At 45.1% G+C, this 12,821-nt stretch overlaps 1 protein-coding gene across 1 annotated transcript in view; it reads right to left on the bottom strand.

Moving 5' to 3' along the window:
* Positions 1-12,821, bottom strand: part of LOC138747620 (SRC kinase signaling inhibitor 1-like) — a 227,458-nt gene that overhangs the window by 214,067 nt on the left and 570 nt on the right. Inside the window, exons 2-3 of the mRNA XM_069907008.1 lie at positions 10,939-11,167; positions 6,114-6,156 (exon numbers count right to left, since the gene is read on the bottom strand). Of these exons, the coding sequence (XP_069763109.1) occupies positions 6,114-6,156; positions 10,939-11,167 (272 nt within the window). The remainder of the gene's footprint in view (positions 1-6,113; positions 6,157-10,938; positions 11,168-12,821) is intronic.

The raw sequence follows: 12,821 nt of genomic DNA, 5'->3' as shown, positions 1-12,821 counted from the left end.
AGAATCTAGCACCAATTTTCTAGCAGGTAGCACACTTTATCCTTAACATCCTTGAATTACCCCAAATGGAGTCAATTAAGTAAGACAAATTGGAGGCTTCCCCTGAACATTTCCATTCCAGTGCTCTCCACAAGATTTCCAACACATTTTATGCGCCCAGGAGGTTTGCACATGTAGCCCACATTCCCAGGACAAGACTGATCATGGGCTACTGCCATCAGTGCTTTGATTTTGGACTTAAGAGTCAATGTTAGGAAGAGGAATCCTCAAGGCTTCAGGTCTGCAGAATGGAGAGACCAAGGTCAAGCACAAGTCGAAGCAGGTTATTTGGACATTTGGGGCTTGGATTACCAATAAATCATCAGATTTATTCCCAAGATAGTGGGATTCTTTTGAGGAGAAATTATGCAGACTCCCTTTAAGTGTAGAAGAATGAATGACGATCAAAATTCTCATGGGCTCGTCAGAATAGATGAAGTTGATGAAAATCTAAAACTGCTGAAGCCTCAAATACTAAATTAGCCAAGAAAATGCTGAATATTCAGCAGGTGGGGCAGCGTCCGTGGAGAGAAAAGCAGTCTATGTTTCAGGTGAATGGTTGGCAACCAGCAGTGTCGATATAGTTCCTCTGCCCGTAGATGAAACTAGGGGCAAGGTTATGGCATGACTGCCTTTATGGGGAATATAGGGGAGGAGCCACGAGCCAGCCAGTGAGAGCAGGGTCGAACATAGTATGTCAAGGCATTTACATACACAAGTGATTTCACCACACCCATCAGCTGGGAATGCTGAGTGCTTTGGTCACCATGTGGGCTATATGACTACCTGAATATTTCCAGCATTTACTGTTGTTATCCTACATTTTTGTTATCTGCAGATCTTTACTTCTCCAAACAAGGGGCTGTTCATTCAAGGTTCCAATGAAAATAAACGTCTTCATCCAGAGGGTAGAGAATTATCAGAATTTGGCATCAGGAGGGCTGGAGGTAAGATGTACAGTATTTCCAAAGCAGAGCTTGGTAGATTCTGGCATACAAGGGAAGCTGGCATTTGTGGAGTTTGAACTACAAGTGCTCCTGAGTTAAAAGATTAATCATCTAGAGGAGCCTTCTCAATGGTAGGAGCAAAGTACAGAAGAAAAAAAAAACTAAACATGACTGCTTCACAGGGAAGCAAGCCCGTAAACTTTGAGCAGGGTCCTAAGGGGGTCAATTGCCAAAAAATGTCGAGAATGGGTGATCTAATGGAATGGTCTATTTCAGCTTCTATCAAACAGGATTAGGATCCAGGAAAGGAAAAGTCACAGCAGACTGTAGAAGGCAGGAATGCAAGGGGGTGAAATGAAAAACTAAAAGGAAATAAAGAAGCACATGCATTTATGTCGCACCTTTTAAGTCTCTTTTGGAAATGTCTCAAAACATTTTGGAGTCAACTCTTTTGAAGCGTAGCCATTCCATTCAAGAAACATAGAAGCTAATCTGCGCAGAGCAAATCGAGATAATGGCCAGAAAATATGTTTGTGGTGGTGAATGACAGGAACAAAAACATCAGAAAAAATGGAAAGTTCTATTAAAAAAGCTAGCACAGGTATATTGGACTACATATCCTGAGCAGAATCATTCAACAATTCCAATGATCCAGGGGCCGAGAGTTGCAGCCCTTTGCATTTCTAGTTGAGAATCTTGTGCATATAATTTTTTTCACATCTCCGCCCACGCTTTTCCTGGCTCAGTGCAGCACTTGGGAGAACCAATGATATTGCAGACATCTTTACACTGCAGATGATGTCTGGAACCCCAGCTGAGCCCACGTCATCAAAACATGTCAACAGCCCCTCTGCATCAGCATGTCCCACTGAGGGTGGCTGCTTGCTGAATACATCAGGCACTCAGCAGAGCTATCTGTACTCAGCCGGATGAATTTCAGGGACCACACATCCGATGGACAGATGGCAGATGGAGAGAAGTGAAGACTCGCCTTTATTTCTGGAGTCAGATGCACAGACATTGCTCAGAAGGGTCCCCCCCACCCCCCCACCCCGCCCCTAATCAGAGAATACTCTGACACCACTAAAGAACTGTCTGCACTGCTCCAAGTGACTTTTATTGCACTAGGATCACTGTGAATATTATTATGTAACTCACTTAAGGTGTTTTGACTATGCCCCCCCCCCCCACCCGACTCTGCTCAAAAGTTTATGGGCCCCTTTCCCTGTGAAGCAGTCAATCTTCATTTTTTTTTCTGTACTTCTCTCCCACCGACTACATAAAAATAATGTCAAAAGAAAACAAGGCGCTGGGGGGGGGGGGGGGGGGGGGGGGCTGTAGGACCCACCCACCCCCACTGTTGAGAATGGCTGTTCTAGACAACCATTCTCTGGTTCTGTGGCAGCAGTGTGAGTGGAGAGAAGAAGCCTTCTCCTTGAACAAGGCCTTTGTATTGCCACACTGCCTCAGACCTGTGGAGTGAAAGTTCACAGCAGTTTTCAATTTAGAAGCAGGGAGGTCTTACTGCAGTTGTGTAGGGCCTTGGTGAGGCCACACCTTGAGTACTGTATGCAGTTTTGGTCTCCTCATTTGAGGAAAGACAGTCTTGTTACGGAGGGACTGCAGTGAAGGTTCACAAGACTGATCTCAGGGATGGCAGGATTGAAGACAGACTGGAGAGACTGGGATTCCAGGACTTTTGCAATCAGGCTAATCTGAATTGATGTGAGCACCAGTGGTTATCTGAAGAAATTTTACACCACAGCTCCTTGTAGTATCTCCCTTGAAGTGAATGCTCCCCATGTGCTCTTGTTGCCCAGCATCCTTCCTCATTTACCCACACAATCCTTCACTTTCAAGTCTAAATGTTGACCAGACCCTTCTAGTATTTCGTAGACTTTATCCTCAACTCCACCCTTTCATATTAGGAAGTGGATTTGTTGCTCTCCTCAGTCCTTTTCTCTACAAATATCTGCTCAGCTTCAGGAAAAATTAATTCCATATCTATGGATGACAATTAACTCATTCCCATATAACAATCTGGATTTTCGATTCAGGATACTAGTGCTGCACTAAATTCAAAACAGAGTGGGTGCCATCACCAATAACGGAATGACACAGTCAGCCCGAAGCCCTTTCAATCCCCATGGCCACTCCTCGCAAACTTATCTTCTGGGCTCACTTGGTAGCACGCGTTTCTCTGAGTTAGCCACTTGTGGGTTTATGCCCCACTTCATAGACGAGGCATAGATAAGATAGAGGTAGGCAAGTTGTTTCCATTGGTGGGGGAGACGAGAACTAGGGGACTTAGCCTCAAGATTGAGGGTAGTAGATTTAGGACAGAGATGAGGAGGACCTGCTTTTCCCAGATGGTGATGGATCTATGGAATTCACTGGTCATGGAAACAGTGGAGGCTACCTCAGTAAATATATTTTAAGACAAGGTTGGATAGATTTTTACATAGTAGGGGAATTAAGGGATATGGAGAAAAGGCAAGTCAATGGAGCTGAGTCTATCATCAGATCAGCCATAATCTCACTGAATGGCAGAGCAGACTTGACGGGCCGGATGGCCAACTCCTACTTTTATGTTCATAAGGTAAGCACGAAATGCTGGCAAGAGCAACACTGAAGGAGAATTGCAAGGTTAAAGGTGGCAGCTCTATTAAATGGTCGCCCCTCAATGGTATGAAACAGACCCCACTGTATTTGAGGAAGAGCAGTGGGTTCCTGACACATGTCCTGGACAACACTGATCCCATGACTAACCCATTAATCAATTGTTTATCTGGCCTGGTGGTTAATTCATTGCTGTTTGTAGATGCTTGGCAAGACAATTTCTGCACACCATTTTCCTCCCTTACAACAAATGCTCGAGGATTACAACATTCTGCAAGTTTCAAAAAGCACTTCAGTGGCTAAAATATATTTCAGCTCAGTCCTGGAAATTACCCCTGAAGCAAAGTTTTTATTTCACACACATCAATGGAGATTGATTTTCAACAAAGTTTCTTTCATTTCTCTACCAGCTTCCAATTTAAGAGAGTGGCTGTTATTTAGAGGGTTTGGGGCAGCAATAAATTATACTGGAAAACAAAGATTTTGCTTCCTGAACACTTTTGGGTGTGTTTTATGGATTTTGGGCTGGTGATCACGAAAATTAACTTAAAATGTACCTGTCATGCACTGTTTTTTTTAAATATAACCTGTTTTTTGTGAATTCCTGTCATATTTTAAGTCTACTTCAAGCATACAAAGGTTTCACCAGGACATTGCGACCATGGAAAAGTGGTATCAGGGCAGCTGGAACCCTTAAATAGTGGCTGACTATCATTGGACACTGGCAATGAGAGGCATCAGGTGTCGAGTACAAACGAAAATCAGCGGCAAAATATTTTTAGGTCAGTTGAATTAATGCAATGTGTGCTTTTAAACTTACTAAATTCAATAAAAGTCAATTTAATGTTTCTCTAACGTCCTATGTGAGACAGCAAATCTGAAATTATCTTTGTGTTCAGCTGGAAGCTCTCTATCATAATCCCCAATATTTTTTTTCAGGAAGAATCTAAGAAGATAGAATTTCAAGACTGACCTCCTTGACTGAGGTCCTCATCATGTCTCTCTTTCCCCCACCACTCCCAGCTCAATATTTCCCAGATGCCCAATTTTTGTTTGTAAACTTCTGTGAAACACAGAGGGTGCTGGTGGTATCGACGTGCTAGCGAGGGCCCCTGGCCATTCCCAGCACCTGGAGGTAAACAAGTAAATGCTGAAGTCCAGTGCGCCACACAAGAGTGGTAGAGCAACTCAGTATTCATAGAAATCCAGAGTAAATAAAAAGCAGTTGATACTTGGGCTCAGGCCCAAATTTTTGACTGCCTTTTATTTACTATGGATGCTGTATGACCTGTCTGTATTTCTCCAGCACTTTTGTTTGGTGCACTCTTTGGCTTGGCTTCGCGGACGAAGATTTATGGAGGGGGTAAAAAGTCCACGTCAGCTGCAGGCTCGTTTGTGGCTGACCAGTCCGATGCGGGACAGGCAGACATGATTGCAGCGGTTGCAAGGGAAAATTGGTTGGTTGGGGTTGGGTGTTGGGTTTTTCCTCCTTTGCCTTTTGTCAGTGAGGTGGGCTCTGCGGTCTTCTTCAAAGGAGGCTGCTGCCCGCCAAACTGTGAGGCGCCAAGATGCACGGTTTGAGGCGTTATCAGCCCACTGGCGGTGGTCAATGTGGCAGGCACCAAGAGATTTCTTTAGGCAGTCCTTGTACCTTTTCTTTGGTGCACCTCTGTCACGGTGGCCAGTGGAGAGCTCGCCATATAATACGATCTTGGGAAGGCGATGGTCCTCCATTCTGGAGACGTGACCCATCCAGCGCAGCTGGATCTTCAGCAGCGTGGACTCGATGCTGTCGACCTCTGCCATCTCGAGTACCTCGACGTTAGGGGTGTGAGCGCTCCAATGGATGTTGAGGATGGAGCGGAGACAACGCTGGTGGAAGCGTTCTAGGAGCCGTAGGTGGTGCCGGTAGAGGACCCATGATTCGGAGCCGAACAGGAGTGTGGGTATGACAACGGCTCTGTATACGCTTATCTTTGTGAGGTTTTTCAGTTGGTTGTTTTTCCAGACTCTTTTGTGTAGTCTTCCAAAGGCGCTATTTGCCTTGGCGAGTCTGTTGTCTATCTCATTGTCGATCCTTGCATCTGATGAAATGGTGCAGCCGAGATAGGTAAACTGGTTGACCGTTTTGAGTTTTGTGTGCCCGATGGAGATGTGGGGGGGCTGGTAGTCATGGTGGGGAGCTGGCTGATGGAGGACCTCAGTTTTCTTCAGGCTGACTTCCAGGCCAAACATTTTGGCAGTTTCCGCAAAGCAGGACGTCAAGCGCTGAAGAGCTGGCTCTGAATGGGCAACTAAAGCGGCATCATCTGCAAAGAGTAGTTCACGGACAAGTTTCTCTTGTGTCTTGGTGTGAGCTTGCAGGCGCCTCAGATTGAAGAGACTGCCATCCGTGCGGTACCGGATGTAAACAGCGTCTTCATTGTTGGGGTCTTTCATGGCTTGGTTCAGCATCATGCTGAAGAAGATTGAAAAGAGGGTTGGTGCGAGAACACAGCCTTGCTTCACGCCATTGTTAATGGAGAAGGGTTCAGAGAGCTCATTGCTGTATCTGACCCGACCTTGTTGGTTTTCGTGCAGTTGGATAATCATGTTGAGGAACTTTGGGGGACATCCGATGCGCTCTAGTATTTGCCAAAGCCCTTTCCTGCTCACGGTGTCGAAGGCTTTGGTGAGGTCAACAAAGGTGATGTAGAGTCCTTTGTTTTGTTCTCTGCACTTTTCTTGGAGCTGTCTGAGGGCAAAGACCATGTCAGTGGTTCCTCTGTTTGCGCGAAAGCCGCACTGTGATTCTGGGAGAATATTCTCAGCGACACTAGGTATTATTCTATTTAGTAGAATCCTAGCGAAGATTTTGCCTGCAATGGAGAGCAACGTGATTCCCCTGTAGTTTGAGCAGTCTGATTTCTCGCCTTTGTTTTTGTACAGGGTGATGATGGTGGCATCACGAAGATCCTGAGGCAGTTTACCTTGGTCCCAACAAAGCTTGAAAAACTCATGCAGTTTGGCATGCAGAGTTTTGCCGCCAGCCTAGACCCCAGCATCTCCAGATTTTATGGTCTCCATTTATGATGACATACATTTTCTTAAAAGATTGTGTTGCTACTTTGACTCTGTTCCAACCTTTCGAAAAAGCAATTTAAAATTTGATGTAAAAATGTACTTTTAAATCCCAGAGTTACGGACAGTTCTTCGGGAAGCTGAGATGCGGGATTGCTTTTTAAAAAAATTTTATTTTATTTTTCACACTGTGCATCACGTCAACCAAAATATGTACAAACGTTTCTCATTAAATTTACACAGTGACCTTTTTTCCCCCTTTCCCTCCCTCCCCCCTACCCACCCCCCACCAAAACCCATTAGTATTCAACATATACAATACAATAAAACCAAGATGGGCGATTACTTGATGATGTTGCTGCTATGGGAAGTCAGGGACACCTGAGAGCATTGGGCACTGGAACAAGGGAATGCCACAGCAGGTCATGTGACAACTCTGGCCAGATGCAGACATAGGACTGATAGAAAATGATACCGGAGAAATTGTATTGGGAGCAGTAGCAGATTAACCCGAGGGGCCCAGAAGGGAGAGGTGCCCTGGCAGGAGCTGGGACTTCGGGCTCTACAATTCTTTCAGCCCCAAAAGTTTAATCAACCTCACCCCCTTGGTGTTTATCGACCCCCTTTTGAACCCCTGGCATTTTTAGACTTCTTGGATAGTCCCATTGACCCCCAGCAGTCGATATCGACCACTTTGGTGACCCACTAATACAAGTTATTTAATGCAACTTAAAGTCACTTTATTCTGAAAGGTGCAGTGGGGGAAAGGTCAGGGGGAGCCTTGCTAAAGTTCAGCCTAGGGCCCAGGTGGCAGTTAATCCGCCACTGGTTGGGGACAAGGAGCTGGCAGAGGAACTGAATGAATATTTTGGATCAGCCTTCACTGTGGAAGACATTAGTAGCATACCAGACACTCAAGGGTCTTTGGGATAAGGACTGAGATCACAAGAAAAAGTACTTGGGACACAAAATGTTCTGTGTAGATAAGTCTCCCAGACCAGATGGAATGCACTCTGGAGTTCTGAAGGAGATAGCTGTAGAGATTATGGAGACATTGGTAGTAATCTTCCAAGAATCAATGGATACTGCCATGGTTCTGATTGTAAATGTCACTCTACCATTTAAGAAGGGAGGGAGGCTGCAGGAAGGAAATTATAGATCTATTAGCCTGACATCAGTGGTTAGGAAGCTGTTGGAGTTCATTATCAAGGCTGAGGTTATGGAGTATCTAGAAGTGATAGGCCCAAGTCAGCATGGTTTCCTTAAAAGGAAAATAATGCATGTCAAACCTACCGCAATTTTTTAGAAAAGTTCACAAGTAGGATAGACAGGGGAGATGCAGTGGATGTTGAGTATTTGGGCTGTCAAAATGCCTTTGACAAGGTGCCACACATGAGGCTGTTTAACAAGATGAGAGCCCATGGAATTACAGGAAGGATACTAGCATGGGTTGATCGGCGGGAAACAGAGAGTGGGAATAAAGGGATCCTATTCTGGTTGGCTACCAGTTACCAGAGGTGTTCCGCAAGGGTTGGTGTTGGGGCCATTTCTTTTTACATTGTACATAAATGATTTGGATTATGGAATAGATGATTTTGTGGCCAAATTTGCAGATGTTACCAAAATAAGTGGTAGGGTGGGTGGTGCTGAGGATACTGAAAGGCTGGAGAGACATTTGGATAGATTAAAGCAGTGGATTCAACCTTTTTCTTTCCACTCACATACCACTTTAAGTATTCCCTATGTCATCAGTGGTCTGTGATTAGTAAGGAATTGCTTAAGGTGGTATGTGAGTGGAAAGAAAAAGTTTGAAAGCCACTGTTTTAATCGTACCTAATTAACTTGTTATGTGCATGGTTTCATAACCCCAAAGGAAATGGGCCAATGACAATTTTTCTCAAGCAAAATATTTCAGTAACAATAGGGTCTAGAGCAGTGATTCTCAACTTTCCCATCCCACTCACATCCCACCTTAAGTAATCCCTTACTAATCACAGAGCACCGATGGCATAGGGAATACTTAAAGTGGTATGTTAGTGGAAAGAAAAAGGTTGAGAACTGCTGAATTATGAGAATGGGCAAAAAGATGGCAGGTGAAATACAATGTTGGGAAGTGTTCGGTCGTGCACTTTGGTAGAAGACATAGAAAGACAGACTATTATTTAGATGGGGAGAAAATTCAAAATTTGGAGGTGTAAAGGGACTTGGGAGTCCTCATACACGACACCCTAAAAGTTAACCTGCAGGTTGAGTCTGTGGTGAAGAAGGTGAATGCAATGTTGGGATTCATTTCTAGATTAAAACCATACAAGAACAGGGATATAATGATGAGATTCTATAAGTCACTGGCGAGACCTCATTGGGAGAGCTGTGTACAGTTTTGGGTGCTTTATTTGAGAAAAGACATGCTGGAGTTGGAGAGGGTCCAGAGAAGATTTACTAGAATGATACCAGGAATGAAAGGGTTGGTACATGAGGAACATCTGTCAGCTCTTGGACTAGACAGAAGGATGAGGAGGGACCTTATAATGGCATTTTAAATGGTGAAAGGCCTGGACACAGCAGACTTGGCAAGGATGTTGCCCATTGTAGGGGAGTCTAGGACAAGAGGGCATAATTTCAGGATAAAAGGTCATCAATTTAAAACAGAGATGCGGAGAAACCTCTTTAGCCAGAGGGTCATGAGTTTGTGGAACTTGTTGTCACAGGCGGCTGTGGAAGTGAGGTCGTTGGGTGTATTTAAGGCAGAGATTGACAGGTATTTGATTAGTCAGGGCATTAAGAGTTACGAGGAGAAAGTCGGGGAGTGCGGCTGAGTGGGAGGCTGGATCAGCTCATGATTAGAATGGCGGAGCAGACTCAATGGGCTAATTGGCCTACTTCTACTCCTATATCTTGTGAACACCATGGTCCGGGTAGCGACAGCACTGAAGCAGAGCTCCGTTCGGTGACGGCACTGACACCAAGGTTAGGGGCTTTAAGGAGAGAGTCTGCACCAACATTGGGCTTAACAGGAACCCTGCAAGGATGAAATGAGCCTTGTGCTGCTGCTGCCCTCCTCTCTGAGAGCCTAGCCTTCTATTCCTCGTTCCCAGAGGCATTCTCAGCTTCCCAGCCTCACGGACATTCAACCTCCTGCTTCTGATCTCTGCCACATCTGAGTTTCCAGCTTACTGCTGCATTGCAGACATTATTCCAGGCCCATGCACTTCAGGAGACTCCAGCTACTTTTCCTTCAGCCCACAGGAATAGGGGGATGGACATAACACCCATATCCTCCTCAGCAACCCCCTCAATCATGCCCAACTAGATAATTTAATGGACGTCTTGGGGAAAAAAAGCATCCATGAACTCACCAGTTTTCCTAAATCCTGGAAGCCTTGCCTTTCTACAGAGCCTTCACATCCCTTTCAAGATATCTGAAAGGGTTTTAAAACCACTGACGTGCGTTCACTGCTACAATGTGGAGGCATGACACTCTCCAACAAGCACCAACAAACAGACAAACCATCTTTGTACAACATTGCCCAGGACACATGGGATAACTCCTTCAAAAACAGAACCTTTCATATCCACCATAAAAGATTATATTCAAATGTACTGTACACTTACTGTACCAGGTATAATGTGACAAATAAACTTAAGGCACCACTGAGAGGACACACTCCTGCAGGAAGCACAGAGAGACAGCCTCGCCTTTTGTCTCGAGGCTTCAGCAGGACTTGAATCCATAACTTTCTCAGATACTCACTGAGGCCCTGATGACATCAGCTATCTCACAGAGAATAGAACCCAGCACTAACTTGTGTTAAAGCTGCATCTCAAATAAAAGAACAAAACATTAACTCCTTTGGGATACCTAAACTTCAATCTAAAGCATTCAAAACACAATCATAATTAATTTAATGTCAACATAAAGCATGTAACAGGCCCTTCCGGCCAATAAACCTGTGCTACCCAATTTTACTCCTGTAACCATCTAACTCTGTACGTCTTTGGAACGTGGGAGGAAACCAGAGCACCTGGAGGAAACCCACACAGACATGGGGAGAACGTACCAACTCCTTACAGACAGCATCAGATTCAAACACAAGTTGCTGGGACTGCAATGGTGTTGCGCTAACCATGCTACCACCTTCGATGCTAGAAGATTCATTGTGTAACAGCAATGACAACACCATACTTTATTCCAATATGGCAGAGACATCGATGACCTACCTGTTCCCTGAGGCGTTCCTGTTGCCCTCGGATGGCTGTGGCATGATGAGGATACTTGTGCTTCAGGTGGTCCAGGAAGGCTTCCCGTTTCCTCTCCATATCCGACTTCTGCATGCCAGTGAGTGCCTCCAAGCTCTGGGCAGCGATCACCGTGTGCCGGCGCTCCGAGGTGTGGACCAAACCTACATTGGAGAAGCGCCGGGTCCCATTCCCCAGGGTCCGATACTCCCTGGGGTACTCAGCATCATCGGCAGAGATCATGTGCGAGCTGGACTTGTCCGAATCTGCAGAGGGAGGAGAAAGGCCCATCACGGATGATGCTCACATGGTGGTGAATCAGCAGTCATGCCCCGGGCGGAGCGCTGCGCCTAATTCCCAACCCTTCAGAGTGGCAGCAAGAATGAGATTGAGTGGTGCCCAATGACTGACGACAGCACGGTCAAGCCCACAGGAGACTTCCAATCTCAGGCAGAGAACGTTCTCCTCCACTTAGGGTGGAAAGAGAGGTCCTCAACAGCCTGGGAGATGGCAACATGTTCCTTATGGGAAGCGTGTTCTGTTTGCAATCAGCAGGTAATGCCTAGGAAAATATCAGTGCAACATCATTCTGTAACGTTTTCCCCATCTGACCAATTCCCATTGATATCCTACCTCAAGCTAAATAGCTTTCTTCATGGATTTTATATGTATATATATTTTATATACCTTGCAGAGAAATGCTAACTAAATAGAGATAGGCCCTTTGAGTGACTCAATTCCTAGCGTACCCTCTTCTACTCTATCCACTTCCAATATTAAACCAGCCACAGATGTGGAAGCTTCCTCTCATTTCTAATTGCCATATGACACCCTCCTTCATCGAGCTTAGACACTACTAAAAGTAATTTCAGTGGCCAGATTCTGGCATTGCCAGAGTAATGAGATGCTCTGAAATAGAGAAAGTCAGAATTCTGACAGAGAAGAAAACTCTAGCAGTTTGGAGTGGATTAGGAGGTCTCCAAAGTGGTTGACATCTACCCCTGGGGGTCAATGGGACTATCGAAGGGGTCAAAAATATCAGGGAGTTGAGGGGGGGGGGTCAATAAATGCCAGAGGGGGAAGTGGGGTTGATTGAACTTTTGGACTCAAAAGAATTGTAGAGCACGAGTTCCCCACTCCTGCCCGGGAGCTCGATGTCCCCGCTCTTGCTGGGAGTCTGAGGAGATTTCTTCGATGCAGACAGCATCGTACCCGATGTCGAGTGGAGTCGCTGTCACCAAAGCTAAAGACTTGGTATCTTCCCGGCCAGAAGCAAAATATTTTTTTTTTTTTTTTTTTTTTTAAACTGTTATTGTAATCGATTTCTTGGTTAATTTATAGATTTGTTACTTGGTGATTGGGGTGTTGTAAATCAGTTTGGGTTGTTGCTGGGAGGCCAGGACACCATGCATGTGGTATGCAGTTTCCCTCACTAATGTATATGGAAACTGCACATCTATCTGTTTATTTCTTTATTTTTGTACATACCCAGGGGTCTATGAAGGAATCAAGGATCCAATGAATGGGTCGATGGCTTAAAAAGGGTTTGGAGACCCCTGGCCTGGACCCAGCTGTGCTACATCTGGTTTTTATCTAATATGTGCTGGAAAAACTCAGCAGGTCACGCAACCTCTACAGGAGGTAAAGGGTAAGCAACGTTTCAGGCCTGATTACCCTTGACGTCTGGTAGCCACTGCATGACCTGCTGAGTTTCTTTATGGATTGCACTCGACCCCAGCACCTCCAGAGTTTCTTCTTGTATGCCTGCTTTTATCCAAGTCACAGAAAAACAGTAAAACACCTAACAAATTTGAAGAGTTCATAAAAGTTACAAGAATAAATAGTATTTGAAAAGAACAAAATCTCAGCAAGCATGAATGTCAATGCACGTACTCATTGTACAATGTAAATGACAATAAA

The sequence above is a fragment of the Narcine bancroftii genome, chromosome 12 (assembly GCF_036971445.1).
Source record: "Narcine bancroftii isolate sNarBan1 chromosome 12, sNarBan1.hap1, whole genome shotgun sequence".
NCBI classification, from domain to species: Eukaryota; Metazoa; Chordata; class Chondrichthyes; order Torpediniformes; family Narcinidae; genus Narcine; species Narcine bancroftii.
Note: the sequence above shows the minus strand (reverse complement) of the source record. Positions and strands in the feature narration are given on the sequence as shown.